This window comes from Amblyraja radiata, chromosome 11 (genome assembly GCF_010909765.2).
Source record: "Amblyraja radiata isolate CabotCenter1 chromosome 11, sAmbRad1.1.pri, whole genome shotgun sequence".
Lineage (NCBI taxonomy): Eukaryota > Metazoa > Chordata > Chondrichthyes > Rajiformes > Rajidae > Amblyraja > Amblyraja radiata.
The window spans coordinates 27,300,836-27,316,124 of record NC_045966.1 but is presented as its reverse complement, the minus strand read 5'-3'; the positions used below and the strand labels follow the sequence as shown (position 1 = coordinate 27,316,124).

The window sequence follows — 15,289 nt, the reverse complement described above, 5'->3', positions numbered from 1 at the left end:
TCCTATAATTAGGCGACCAAAATTGTACCCCATACTCCAGAATTGGCCTCACCAATGCCTTGTACAATTTTAACATTACATCCCAACTTCTATACTCAATGCTCTGATTTATAAAGGCCAGCACACCAAAAGCTTTCTTTACCACCCTATCTACATGAGATTCCACTTTCAGGGAACTGTGCACAGTTATTCCCAGATCCCTCTGTTCACCTGCATTCTTCAATTCCCTACCATTTACCTTATCAGGCTTCTTCGTGCTAATCGTTAGAGGCAATCTGTTGGCATTTTTTTCAGGGGGTAACAAGCAGGGTAGACAAAGCAGAGTTGGTAGATGTTGTTTACTTGGATTTCTGAAGGCCTTTGGTAAGGTGCCACATAAGATAGAAGCCCATGGTATTGGAGGAAAGGTAATAGCATGCATAGGAGATTGGCTGATTGGCAAAAGGCAATGATTGGGAATAAAGGGGGCCTTTTCTTGTTGGCTGCCAGTGACTAGTGGTGTTCCACCAGGGTCGGTGTTTGGTTCACTACTTTTCACATTGTATGTCAATGATCTGAATGATGGAATTGACGGGTTTGTGGCCAAGTTTGCGGATGATACGAAGATAGGTGAAGTGACAGGTAGTGTTGAGAGAAACAGGGAGGCTATGTAAGGATTTGGACAGATAGGGAGGGTGGGCAAAGAGGTGGCAAATGGAATAGAGCATAGCAAAGTGTATGGTCATGCACTTTGGCAGAAGGAATAAAGGTGCAGACTATTTTCTAAATGGGGAGAGGATTCAGAAATCGGAGATGCAAAGGGACTTGGGAGTGCATTCATTTCATGGGGACAAGAATATAAAACAAGGCTGATTACTCTTAACAGCACCCTACCACTCCATGATCTCTACCATCAAGAATGATAAGGGTAGTAAATACGCAGGAACACCACCATTTTTAGGTTCCCTCAGAAAGTGGGATACCATCCTGTTTGAACTCCCTACACAGCAACATTGCATCTTCACACAAACGATTGCAGCAGTTCAAGGCAGCTCAATATCACATACACAAGGACACACAGGGACAGGCAATAAATACTGGCCTTACTAGCTATGCCAAAATCCTGCAAAGTGAATGATAAATGTGGTGCTTGGATTTTGCAAGAAGTAATCTGTTGGAAAACATTACTGTTCATGTACTATCGTTATTATAAAACTTGATAAATTTAGAATACATTATGAATATTGTAAATTGAAATTGATTTAAAATTTGTTGTGTACCTAACACAGCTGCTTTTTTGGTCTTGTTCACTGATAAATTGTTCCCTATCTTCAAATTCCTGGTTTGAGTTCTGTCCTCTAGATAATGTGGTCACACATTGTAACTCTACTTCCTGTGTCTCAACACTATGTCTCCACTGCTGCCCTAAATCTGTATTCATGTTGATCCTAATTGTCTAGTACTTTCAAATTCCACTGCTTTATCTTGTCTATGACATTTTGCCTGCACTTCTCGTGAATTCAATTGGTATTTAAATAAATGGTTTTCATTTCCTTAATAAATAAGAGTCTCCAGTGCTGCTTTGAAAACTAAAATGCCTTGTTTAAAAAAAAATGTTAAGCAACTTGCTTCTACCACCTTTGATTACAGGTGGTCTTCATTTTAGTACTGAACTTTAAGCTAATAGAACTCAAAGGAACGCAAACAGACTAAAAAAAGGGTCCCTGTCCGAAATGTCATCTAACCATGTTCTCCGGGGATGCTGCCTGACCTGCTGAGTTACTCCAGCACTTTGTGTCCTTTCGTGCAAACCAACATCTGTAGTTGAGCCAGCAGGAACGTAACATCGTGTCAGCTTCTGCGCCACATCTCTGGGGACCCAGGGATCAATCCTGATCTCCAGTGCATTTGGTTCCACAGGGTCTCTGGTTTCCTCTCACATACATGGTGGGCAATTAATTGGATACTGATAAATGTCTCTAAGTGTAGTCAAGTGGCAAAATACACAGAGGAGTTGGTAGGCATGTCAAGAGTGTTTTATTATCATATGTCCCAGATAGAACAATGAAATTCTTACTTGCTGCAGCACAACAAAATATGTAAACATAGTACACTGTAAACAATATAATAAATGAGAGAAAAAAAATTGTTCAGTGTGTATATATACACATACTCACAAATACACCATCATCATCATCATCATTGCAAACATCAACGGGCACGGTGCCTTACAATGCTATGTACGACAGAGATCGCAACTTCTACTGAAGTCTAGATGGCTGTTGGCTCGCTAGGAGCTCATCCGCCCTTTGACAGGTCTTGTTTTTGGTCCTGCTGGGGGTCCACAGCCCCCTCCTCGCCAGCCAGATGGGTCATTTGGCCTCCTTCTGTGTTGTAACAAGTAAGCCAACAAAGTACCCTCACAGAACACAACTCCACACAAATAGCAAAACTGTAACCAATAGAATCCGAGGACTTCACTATTTCTATGCTCGTTTGCGAGGACAACACAAAATCAGTTGTTCATCCATTTCCAGTTAATGATGAGGGGTTTCTGTTTGAATATCTTGCTGATATTTGCCAAAAGGCAATTTTAAATATCCAGAAATTGGTATGAAATGTTCCCCAGTAAATAGCTGTTGTGTGCCTGCTGGGATTAGAGTGCCAATTAGAAATGCACTATTCACTAACAAGCTCTTTATGATTGTTTTCTCTATATTATAAAAATCTATTTTTTATCAGGCATAATATAGTTTCCTGGAACAGACAACATAGCATTGATGAAGCCAGACCGGGTGTGGTAGATTTAATATAAAAATGAAAAGATCCAAATAAAATGAATCTACAGTTCTGATTTCCAGAAATGTGATAAATTTTGAATTAACATTTTAAAAATCCAATTCATTTAAAAATTCTTGTGTTATGAAGGGTGTGCACAACTTCTCTAGATTAGCTCCTCTGACTTTAGTAGAACTGGTTTGAATTTGTCTAACTGGTTCTAATGGATTGCAGTGTTCCCAGCCATAAGGCAGAGGATGTGTTGGACAATGTGCTAAATTTTGGGCAGAGATTTTGTTACGATTTGGATTTACAGTAGATGAGCAGCGCTTTCAAGTGGAAGGAAAATCCACGAATCCTGGCTACAACCTTTATAATAATAGAAAATACTGTGACAGCAAAATAAACTGCTGATTATCTTTTTTCTAATGTTCAGATGCTGGTTCTTGGGGCCAAGGAATTTATTAGCTTTCAGTCCCATTGCTTTCTTCAGAATTTTTCTTGAAAGTGAAGCCGGAGGTAGATATGGTGGTCAAAAAGGCTTTTTGGCACATTGGCCTTCATCAGTCAGAGTATTGAACATGGACATTGGGAGGTCATGTTGCAGTTATATAAGGCGTTGGTGAGGCTGCATTTAGAGTATTGTGTTCAGTTCTGTGCACCATGTCATAGGAAAGATGTTGTCAAGCTAGAAAGGGTGCAGAAAGAATTTACCAGGATGTTGCCAGGACTTGAGGGCCTGCCCGATAGTGAGAAGTTGAGCAGGCTAGAGTGCAGGAGCAATAGGGGTGATCTTATGAAGGTGTACAAAATCGTGATAGGAATAGAATGCGTAAAAGCAGCGTCTCTTGCCCAGAATTGGGGAATTGAGAACCAGGGGACATAGGTTTAAAGGGGGGGGAATATTTATTAGGAACCTGAGGGGTAATTTTTTCACATAAAAGGTGGTGGGTATATAGTACGAGCTGCCGGGGGGGGGGGGGTGGCAGATACCATTGTGACGTTTAAGAAATATTTGGACAGGTACATGGATAAGATAGTTGTACAAGGATATGGGCCAAATGCAGGCAGGCGGGACGTGTAGATGGGACATGTTGGTCGATGTGGGCAAGTTGGGCAGAAGTGCCTGTTTCCATGCTGTATGACTCTATGACTGATTCTAATTATTTTTTAACTAAGGTACTTTCTTTCATGACCTCATTCACTATGTTCAGGGGTTTTTCTATGTCTTCCATGAAGACAGAAACAAAATATTTGTTTAGTTTTATTGCATTTCCTTATTTCTCAATGTCATTTGACATCTAGTTTCAGTCTATAAGGAACCCGTATTAACAGTCTTGGTCTTTACCTATATGCACATCTATCTTCACACTGAATGGAGAGGAGGTGAATAAGTATGTCGGAGGGTGAAAGTGCACACCATCTTTATGGTCTTTTTTCCCCATATTTCATAATAGATTACTCTTGTTTTCTACTCTTTCGCTCATGAACCTTCTCTGTTGAAAACTGCTTTTTGCTTTTGGCAATGTTCTATGAGTCTCTTCCTTTGACCGAATACTGGTTTTGACCTCTAGATAGCTATGGTTGGATAATTTCTCCAGTTGGTCGATTTTCTTTTTCACTTTAAAGGGATATGTAAGAGCAGGCAACGGTTACTTGGCTTCTCAACTCTGCCCTGCTATTCAATTAAATCATGGCTGACCTGATTGCAAACTTATCTCAGCATTCCCTTCCAACTGCGGTAGAATTTAGAGGTTAGTTTAGAGATACAACATGGAAACAGGCCCTTTGGCCCACTGAGTCCACACTGACCATGAATCACCCATATACAAGTTCTTTGTCCTACACACTAGGGGGAATTTACAGAAGCCAATTAACCTACATACCTGCACATCTTTGGAATTTGGGAGGAAACTCTCTCTCTGAATGTTCCATGCTTTCAGATAAAGATCCTTCAATTGTCTTATCATTTGTTTCTGCTTTGACTCAAATTGTCAATATGTGTGTGTATGCTGTTCTCTTCCTGACAGATTCTAGTTATCAGTACCCATTTTGTAATGTTGCATTGTGACCACATAATTTCTCATCATCTTCCTAAAATATGCCTCAGCAGAATCGGCCCACAACCACATCGCTGAAAGCTTGTCCATAGCTCTGATTACGTGATTCACTAAGAGATCGAGCTGTGTCCAGTTCAAGTGGCGTACATCCTAACATAATAACTTCTTCCCCTGGCACTGATAATTATGCTGCATGAGTTGAAATCCCTTTTTCTCAAGCCAATGTTTGAACCACCAACTCTCAGATCTGATGGAACTTGTGTCATTTGCTTGTGGGTAAACCAGTAATCTGGAGATTAGTGTATATGCTAGTTACACTCCTTAAACTGAACCTCCTCCTTAGTCCTTTCAATCTTTGGTTCCCACCATATCTTTTATCTCCCACTCCGTTCCTCTCCACCCTTGAAGAGTAAACCCTGCTACAGGGTCTTTTGGACGTCCGAGTGAGAGCAGAGAAAAGTATTTATTTTTCTGTCTACAAAGACACAAAATGCTGCCTGTTCTGCTGGGTTACTCCAGCATTTTGTGTCTATCTTCGGTTTAAACCAGCATCTGCAGTTCTTTCCAACATATTTCTCTGTCTCTGCTGTTTCCCACCATTATTGCATTCCACTCCCCCAACTCAAATGGACCATTGTCACGCAATGTTCTGGTTAATTAACTAATTCTTCCTGCAGTCCTTGTTCTTGTTGACTTGTACTGCCAGAATGTCTTACCTGACTGAACAGCTCTGCAGTACCGAACACAACAATCACTGCAGACGGATCACTTCAGAGGGATTGTTGTTGGTCCCATTGATCTCCATCAGCTACACCATTGCATCAACTGCACAGAGACTTCTATTTGGCAGTCAATACTTAATAGATTTTGAGCTTGCACATTGTAGTCAAACATTGTGAGAAGTATTTCTTCACCTTATCGCCTTCACTCAATTTCTGTCAGCCCAATAATTTTTTGAGTGTTGTACTCCCAGCTCAATTTCACAGCTCTGATCAGTAATTATCAAAATAACGATGTTTAATCTATCCACGTGTCAATTGCTGCATGTTAAATAGAGATTGAATGCAGGTTGGCAGACAACCAGTTTCTTTAGTCCTGGCAAGGGAACAGGAATTCTTTCCACTGCATTTATGGTACTTTACAAAGATTGAAAATTGCTGTCAATGTAATATTGGTGATTGGACCATTCCCATATATTGTTTATTGAATTTTAAAACTAAATCTTGATTATAAATGCTAAGGTTCGATGTCTTGTAACTTTTACTGACATAATAGCCAACTATTTCATTCACTCATTACAACTTATTTCTTATTATTTCAGGGAACCAGTTGCAAAGAAGAAATCTGGTAAGAAGCATTTGATTAAATTCACCATGTGCAAAGTATTTGTTACCAAGATGCTTTATTTGTTGATGCATTTTAAATTTATTCCAAAAATTATAGTTTACCGAGTTATTGCGAATAGGTAAAGTTGGTTTTAATCTGTTTGATTAATTTACCTGCACATGAAGATTGTTCTATATTGACTATATCCCACGTGTAGCTTAAATATAATATGCTGATGAGAAATTTTGATGACCAGTCTAAAGAACCACTCATGGGCTTCTTACCACACTGTAAGTGGCAACAAGATCCCTTTCCAACCGTGTTAAACTTTAGAGTTGAAAGAAAACCTTTTCGAAACTGTAACATTTATCAAGTAGAACTATTTTTTTTTTAATGTCTGCGACTATGGACCATAATGGGACAAAGCACCAAATTACCAATAGGCCGGAGAAGAATCGTTAACTCAAATGACTTTTGGAAATGAATCAAAGCTTTGGCTATTAATCAGGAAACACTATTTCAAAGGTTATATGATACTGCTCCAGACATTCTGAACAGACTTTACTGGGACTTCCTAAGCAAAACTAAAGTTCCAATGACACATTTTAAATTAAAAACTGAGCATGAGCCAACAAGAAGGAATCTTAGCCATGATACAGAACCTTCAGAAGAGTGGGAAAGGTGTTTTTTGATTTACGGTACAAATCAAAATACACCACTTGTTCACAAGCAAATTTATTTTCAGATTCATTGCTGATGCAAATTTCACTTCAGACATTGCTATGGGGATGATAATTTAATACGTACAAATTTAATTTTAGGAATCATGATCTTATCATCTGTGGATGAGTCATTTCTGCAAATTGATGGCTGCATATGACAAAGTACAATTATAATAATTTTGGAATAACCTAACAGATTACCACAACATTTATATTCAAGATGGGCATCCCTAATTGATTACTTAAACCACACATAGGATTCGGTGAAAATGACCTCATCAGTTCAGCGTGTGCAATCGAATGCTCGAATGATTCACGTAAAACAGCTAGAAAATACAAGGATGTGCTTTATGTTCACATCATGTCTCATCTGGGGTTTCAATGATTCATTATTGGATCACAGGTAGAATACTACATACAGTCTTGGTCACTACATTACAGGAAGGATGTGATGGCAATAAAGAGAAAACAGAAAAGATTTAAGAGGATGGTATTGAAGGTGTAGAATATAAAACATTAAAGATTAAGGTGGGATTATATTCTTGGGACCAAGGAAGTTGAAAGATTTAATTGTTATATACAAAGTTGTTTAGTTTAATGTTGTGTGTAGCAAGATACAGCAAAAAGCTTTTTTGTTCCAGTCAGAGGAAAGACTACACATGATTATAATCAAGCCATCCGCAGTGTACAGATAAAGGATAAAGGGAATAATGCTTAGTGCAAGTATAATCCAGGGTTTCCAATGAGGTAGATGGTAGGCCAGGACTTCTCTCTTGTTGGTGAGAAGTTGATGGTCCTGACGTGTTTCTCTTAGCAGAGAGGTTAATAACTAGGGGAGATGAATTTATTGGAAGGAGTTGGGAAATTTTATTTTCACTGAAAACATTGATGGACTGGAACTTGCAGTTTGAAGGATGATGGTGAAAGAATGCCTTAAAAGGAAAGCCCTGGATGAACATCGAGCACCATAGCCTATGGCACCATAGTCTTAGAATTCGGAGTAGCCTAAACAGCTATTTTTGACAGCATGAATATGGTGGACCATATGGCCTCCTCTGGTGAGGTAGATTTTTCAATTCTATGACAAATTTTAGGCTCTTGATGTAGTCTCTACATACTACATTTAATAGACTACAAACATTTAACTTTTAATACACTACAAACATTTAACATTTAACCTACCACATGTAGGTTGTCAATAGGTGTTAATATTAACATTGAACAGTGTTGTTTCTTGCTATTGGTAAGATCATAAATATTTAACTGTTGATGCCTGCTTTACCAAAAAAATACACTTTATTGTAACATATTAGATATGTAAGAGGATTACTTGGGTATGGTATCTTGGACAGATTCTGATTTTGAAAAATACATTTTTTCGAATGTTTTGGATGTTTAAGTTACCACCTACATAGAACAGACAAAGCCGAGGAAAATACTGACATTTTGAGACCAAACAACAACAAATTCTTGGATGTGCTGATTTAAGAAAAAAACAATGCTGCAGTTGCATTGTCATAAATTATTCAAAGATTGTTAAATGTTCAGTTTAGTTTAAAGATCAATATGGAAACAGGCACTTCGGCCCACCAAGTCCACACTGGCCATTGATCTCACAGTTCTATGTTATTCTACGTTTTGCCCAATCGCAACACATTAGGGGAATTGTACAGAGACTAATTAACCTACAAACCAGCACGTCTTTGGGATAGGGGAGGAAACCGGAGCATCCAGAGGAAACCCTCGTTGTCGCGGAGAATGTGCAACAGGCTGCAACCGAAGTCAAGGTCAAACCCGAGGCAGCGGCCCCATCAGTTGATCACAAAGCATTAAAAAAAAATCATAAAAGATCCCAAGGTAGACAAAAATGTTGGAGAAATTCAGCGGGCGAGGCAGCATCTATGGAGCGAAGGACTAGGTGATGTTTCGGGTCGAGACCCTTCTTCAGGTCCCAAAATGTTTTTTTATCTCAAATCAAAAGAAAGTACAACTGTAACTGCTGCAAGTGCAAATCATAACTCCAATTATATGTTCCCACATTTGGTTCTCTAGACTGGTCATTTGAAACTCTCTCCTGATCTGTTTGGACCACAAGTAGGTTGTCAATAGGAGTTAATAGTCACATTGAACAGTGTTGTTTCTTGCTATTGGTAAGATCATAAATATCTAAGCAGCGGACTGGTTTCAGACCTTTTATGTGTTGTTATTACAGGGTGTCAAAGCAAGCAATGAGTTTTGAATGCCTAAATTGAATAAATAAATAATACTACATTGCATGTAGTTCACTTTCTCAACATCTCAGTTCAAAACCTTCTTCAAATTATTTCATTTTCCTCACATGTACTTTCATTCATTTTCCTTCATTAGGGCTTGCAATAATCCAGAGAACGGCATCGTTTCTAAAGAGAGGTATTAGAGAAAATCGCTTGGCCATAATTTAACTGATCCTTAACACTGCTGGATGGTCTTAAACCACTATGATTTTGGACCATACAGCTTGCTGATGGGCAATGGTTGGGGCCAGCCTAATGCTAAATGCGGTGTGGTTCTGCATGTTCAGTACTTGTGTAACATTGATTAAAATGGGATTAATTTGGGACTGATATTTGGTCTTTCACTTCCTTCTACTTTTTCTTGGTGTGATTCAATCAAAAATGATTCACGTAAAGGTTTTCTTTATTTTCCACTTATTAACATAGGTGCATTGTCATTCAAGTAATCGTCTATTAACCCTTTCATCGGCACACAACAATTTGGCCATTACATTTCCCCCCAATTATGATTTCCCCCCCCAATTATGATTTTCATGGATTATATCAAATTTTGAATTACTTGCCAATCCTATTGAGTAATTGATTCAATAACTGTAAATATTAAAATTGAGCAAAATATAATTTTGAGCACCTCAGTTTCACTTGAGGAAACAAGTAGCCAGTAAGAGGGTTATTCAACAGCAATTTATTTAAAACTACACTTAGTCCAAGCAGCTTCTCAGGACTATGATGTAATCTCTTGGTAATTTCACAGTTTTATTTCACACCAGTTTTCACTGCTGTTGTTGATGTATGTGAAAATGCAAATTAGTGGTTTATTCCAGCACAGAATAGATGTCATTTTTCGCTTGCTTTGGTATTGATTGGCATCATATGTGCTTTGATTCATGGTAACAATTTTGAATACGTACACTTGAAGTTGAAAGTAGAAGTACTTTACTGCAGAAAATACAGAACAAAGCTAGAATATGTACAAAGTGAATGCTATGAAAACAGAAAATGCTGGAAACACTCAGCAAATCTAGCAACATTTATGGAAACAAAAAGAAAATTAATGTTACAGCCCTTGGCTGTAACCTGAAACATTGACATCTCTTTGTGCAGATGCCTCCTTTACCTGTCTTGCATTTCAGTATTTTCTGTTTTTCAGATTTCCAAAATTCACACGTTTGATTTTAAGGGTGGTTTTAAGTATGGTGTTTGATGCAAGGTCATGGACAGGATTGGAATATCCTGCCTAGTTCATTGGCTCCACTTTTAAACCCCTTTAATATTCATTTATAAAAAGTATAGGTCTATGGAAAAGTATCTGAATGGCTGCTCACAATTATTCTTGACTATTGCTTAAGAAATGTTGATGTTAAAACTTTTAAAGTTTTGTAAAAAAAAAGTACAACTATATCCTGTTTGGAATTGTCAGGAAAATAGTAGATTCATCACCAGAAAGTGTATGTAGTAATTTACCTTTGGTCAGTATCACTGGTTGCATTGTTGTAATTCTCAACATTATAAATAAGGGATGTTTGCTTACGCTTCAGATTTATGATGAGGAAAAACTTTCTCATTTTTTCCTAAGTTTAGAATTACAGCTGATGTAGTTATTTTTTGTTAACATTATACAGTATTCAGTTACTAGAAGTAGCAATGTGATGCTTCTCATCATAACCAGAAGTTATTGCTCAAAATAATGTGCAACTTTTCTTTCCTAAAAGTTAATAGTTTTCAATTGTTATCTTCTATTCCTTTATTCTCTTGGAATGCCTGGTTTATGTAACAGTATAATTCTACGTCCCGTATTTTAGCAAAGTAACTTATTTTTGGCTGTAAGTAAAGTCAGGATCACCATTTCTATCTAATTAATGTGCACTGTATTCTGATACAAAATACAGGTCCAAAAAGAGATCAGCAAAATCAATATTAACCAAACAGGGCACCTTCCTGATCTTGATGCTCTGATTAGCTTTGGCTAATAGATTTTCTTCTTGACCCACTGAAGAGTAGATAACTAGATTACTATTAACAACAACATTCTTAAATTGTGACTAGCTTAGCAATCATTTAGAGAGGCCATTAAGGTAAGATTTAAGAAATGAACTAAGTATTGCCCCTTAAATTACCCCAGTCTGAAGAAGGGGCTCGACCTGAAATGTCACCCATTCCTTCTCTCCAAAGATGTTGACTATCCCACTGAGTTACTCCAACATTTTGTGTCTATCTTTGGTTTAAACCAGCATTTACAGTTCCTTCCTACATATTACTCCTTAAAGGATTGATTACTGTATTCTCAGGGCAGAAGGTCCTTATGTTTGTGCATACTCAGGTTGAGCTCTAGACTATTTCATGTTCCTTCACTTCAGCATACAAGAGGGTGTGCTACCTGTAAGACTATAGTCCGTTACTAACCAGCCCCTATTGCACAACGCCATTATCTGATAATCAAGAGAATTAAGAGTTAGGGGTGTTCAGTTTAGATTTTTAGTTTAGAGATACAACGCGGAAACAGACCCTTTGGCCCAATGGGTCCGCGCCAACCAGTGATCCCCACACATTAACACTATCCTACACACACTAGAGCCAATTTTTACATTTACCAAGCCAATTAACCTACAAACCTGTACATCTTTGGAGTGTGGGAGGAAACCGAAGATCTCTGAGAAAAGCCACGCAGGTCACGGGGAGAACGTACAAACTCCATACTGACAGCACCCATAGTCGGGATCGAACCCGGTCTACGGCGCTACATTCGCTGTAAGATGGCAACTCTACCGCTGCGCCACCGTAACCACCCTAATGTTTAATTGTCATATGTATTGACAATGGAACAATGAAATTCATACATGTAGCTGCTTAACAGGCCTGTAAACACAACATGCATGGATATTATTTTAAACATTCAGTAAATAAATAACCGTAATACCAGTCCTTGGAGCAACCAAACACAGTCCTTAGAATGTAGACAAAAATGCTGGAGAAACTCAGCGGGTGAGGCAGCATCTATGGAGCGAAGGAAATAGGCAATGTTTTGGGTCGAGACCCTTCCATCGAATAGTTCATAGTTTTAAAGGTTAGTGTTGTGTAATGTCTGTTGTTTGTTGGTATGGAGCTATTCTTTAACCTGGTGATCACACTTTTCAGGCTCCTGTGCCACATTGCTGATAGGAGGAATGAAATGCAAATGTGTGCATGGTGTGGGTCTTTGTGGATATTGACAGCTTTTTTGAGGCAGTGTCTCCTATAAATCAGTACATGTGATGTCATCAATAATACCAATCCCAAGAAGAGTAGGGAGACATGCCTCAATGACTACCAAATCGTGGCACTAACATCCACTGTGATAAAATACTGTGAAGGATTTGTTTGGACATATATCAACTCCTAGCTTAAGATTTGCCTACTGCCACAATAGATAAAGGGGGATGCAATTTTGCTGGCTTTCCACTCTGCACTGGACCAGGTGGACAATAAGAACATGCACGTCCAGCGATTGTTCATCAACGTCAGTTCATTATTCAACACCATCATCCCCTCCAAACATATTACCAAAATCAGAGAACGGGGTGTCTGCTCATCCCTACATAATTGGATCCTTGATTCCCTCACTGACAGATCACGATCAGTGGGAATGGGCAACAGTATTTCCTCCTCCACAATTATAAGAATTGTGATTCTGAATTGGATTTAAGAGAGAGTTAGAGCGAGCTCTAGGGGCTAGTGGAGTCAAGGGATATGGGGAGAAGGCAGGCGCGGGTTATTGATAGGGGTCGATCAGCCATGATCACAATGAATGGCCTCCTCCTGCACCTATTTTCTATGTTTCAATGTTTCTATGAATGGAGCACCTCAGGCCTGTGTGCTCAGTCCCCTGTCCGATTCTCCCTATACCTGTGAATGTAAAGCCTGAGACAGTTCCAAATTCGCCAACAATACCACTGCTATGAATGAATAACTGGTAAAAATGAGCCAGAGTGGAGGAGGGAGATTAAAAATCTGATTGAATGGTGCCAGAACAATAATCTTGCTCTCAACATCAGCTAGGCCAAGGACTTGATTGTTGACTTCAGGAGGGGAATGCCAAGGATGCATGGACCTGTCTTGATCAATGGGATAGCAGTGGGGAGAGACAACAGTTTCAAGTTCTTGGGTGTCCACATCTCTCAAGATATAGATAGACACAAAATGGGTCTGGACCCAAAACGTGGCCCATTCCTTCTCTCCAGAGTTGCTGCCTGTTCTGCTGAATTACTCCAGCATTTTGTGTCTATCTTTCGTTTAAACCACATCTGCAGTTCAGTGTCCTCACCCCCCTCCTCGCGGCCTACCAACTGGATTAGCGCGGCCTTTCCTGCCGGGACCGGACCAGAGCTTCAAACTGCCATGATTCCCTATCTCCTGGATGCTTTGAAGGCAATTTCAATCAACAGTAGACACCTCAAGTAGTGGAGAAGTATTATCAGCACAAAATTCTCCAAATGCACCAACATCCCCAGTATCGATGATGTGATCATATTTAACCAAGCCCAATCAGTGGAGATACCATCCATATTTGATGCCAGATTCGTGAAAGAAATGTGCGTGCTGTGTCTGGCACAGCCAGCGATTCCCAAGAGAACAGAAGAAAAACCCTCTTGACAATTGCACCATCCTCACTAACTTATGAGAAGCTCCATCCCGGTACTGCTTAAATAATCAGAAAAGACTCTTGAACAGGAGCATTGTGGCCAAGCACAAACTTAAGAAGAGGCAGATAACAGTCCAGCCACTCACCTGCTCCATCATGACCAACTGCTCACCTGCACATCTTGCACAGAACTCCTTTGTCACCTTAAAGTTTGTAGAACTGAGATAAAAGGAAGTTGTACTTGACTCTGACCGGCTGTCTAAGTAGCATCAATTCTGAAAATGTTATTGAATCATGGAAAAAACATAATTTTGCATTAATCCATGCTCCACCATGCCTAGAGCATTTGACTGAAACCAAGGTCAACTATTTTGGCTTTTGAAAAAAATGTTAAATGTTTGAGACATTTATTTTGCATTGAGTACAACATAGCATCCAATGTCAGCAAAACACTGTATTTATAAGAGTGGCAACGTGCTAAATCTGCCAGGTCGAATGCTGTTGTGTTAAAGGAAATTATATCAGTTTGGGATTGAATTTTCGAGTCAGTACACTGCACAACAATAAATAGTACAGGTGCACAACCTTTTATCCGAAGATCCAAATAACGAAAACCTCCGAATAACGGACATTTTATCGGTCCTTGAAGAAAGGTCCTAGAAAACGTTCACCGAGGGCGGCCCGCAGAGGTGGCAGCGGAACCTCCGGTCGGTCCTCGAAGAAAGTGGAACTAAATCCCCATTCATAAAAGAGAAGGTGAGGGTACATTGCGCGGGAGGGTTAATAATTGACAATATGCTGCTGCCTGCCCGCTGAGTTAAAAAGTTCCCACGGTAGACTCACGATACACAGTGTATCGTGAGTCTTGCGTGGGAACTTTTTAACTCAGCGGGCAGACAGCAGCAGATTGTCGCTCCCTTCAGCTTCACCCCACCTACACCCCTCTGCTTCCCGGCCATGTGTGTGACCCCTTCCCTCCCCTCTCCAGCTCCCCGCCCATTGCACCGGCGCGGGAGCTTTGCACTGTCTTCACGTCGGCAATGCCAGCAGGTCAGTGCCAGTCACCGGAGACGTCAGGACCAACGGGACACCGACCCCCAGGCCCACTGCAAGCACGGAGATCCCAGAGACCCACAGCCAGCAGCAGCCCAGCCCCGTTCCAACTCCAGAGGAAAACTGCAAACTGGCCGGAGACGTCAGGACCACCAGAAGCCGTTCCCCGATGGGCCGCTACGGCGACAATTGGCAGTTCGCCCAAAGCCCGAGCTGTGCCCCCTCATCGGGACACCGACCCCCAGGCCCACTGCAAGCACGCAGATCCCAGATCAGCAACTCCAGCCCAGCCCCGCTCCAGGTACGTCTTGTTCTTGGGGGGGGCGCAGCTCGGGCTGTGGGCGAACTGCCACTTGTCGCCATAGCGGCCCATCGGGGAGCGGATTCCTCTGGAGTTGGAGGGGGAGGGGGGTATTATGCTGTTTGATCGCCCCCTACTATCCCAGGGACAGGGAGACAGGACGTTCACCGAGGGCGGCC

General features: G+C 40.3%; 1 protein-coding gene across 2 annotated transcripts in view; it reads left to right on the top strand.

Moving 5' to 3' along the window:
* Positions 1-15,289, top strand: part of sh3pxd2b (SH3 and PX domains 2B) — a 235,711-nt gene that overhangs the window by 166,537 nt on the left and 53,885 nt on the right. Inside the window, exons 6-7 of one of the 2 annotated variants that reach the window (XM_033029588.1) lie at positions 6,139-6,164; positions 9,233-9,274. In XM_033029588.1, coding sequence (XP_032885479.1) covers positions 6,139-6,164; positions 9,233-9,274 — 68 coding nt within the window. The remainder of the gene's footprint in view (positions 1-6,138; positions 6,165-9,232; positions 9,275-15,289) is intronic. The other variant, XM_033029589.1, reaches the window with a different exon arrangement.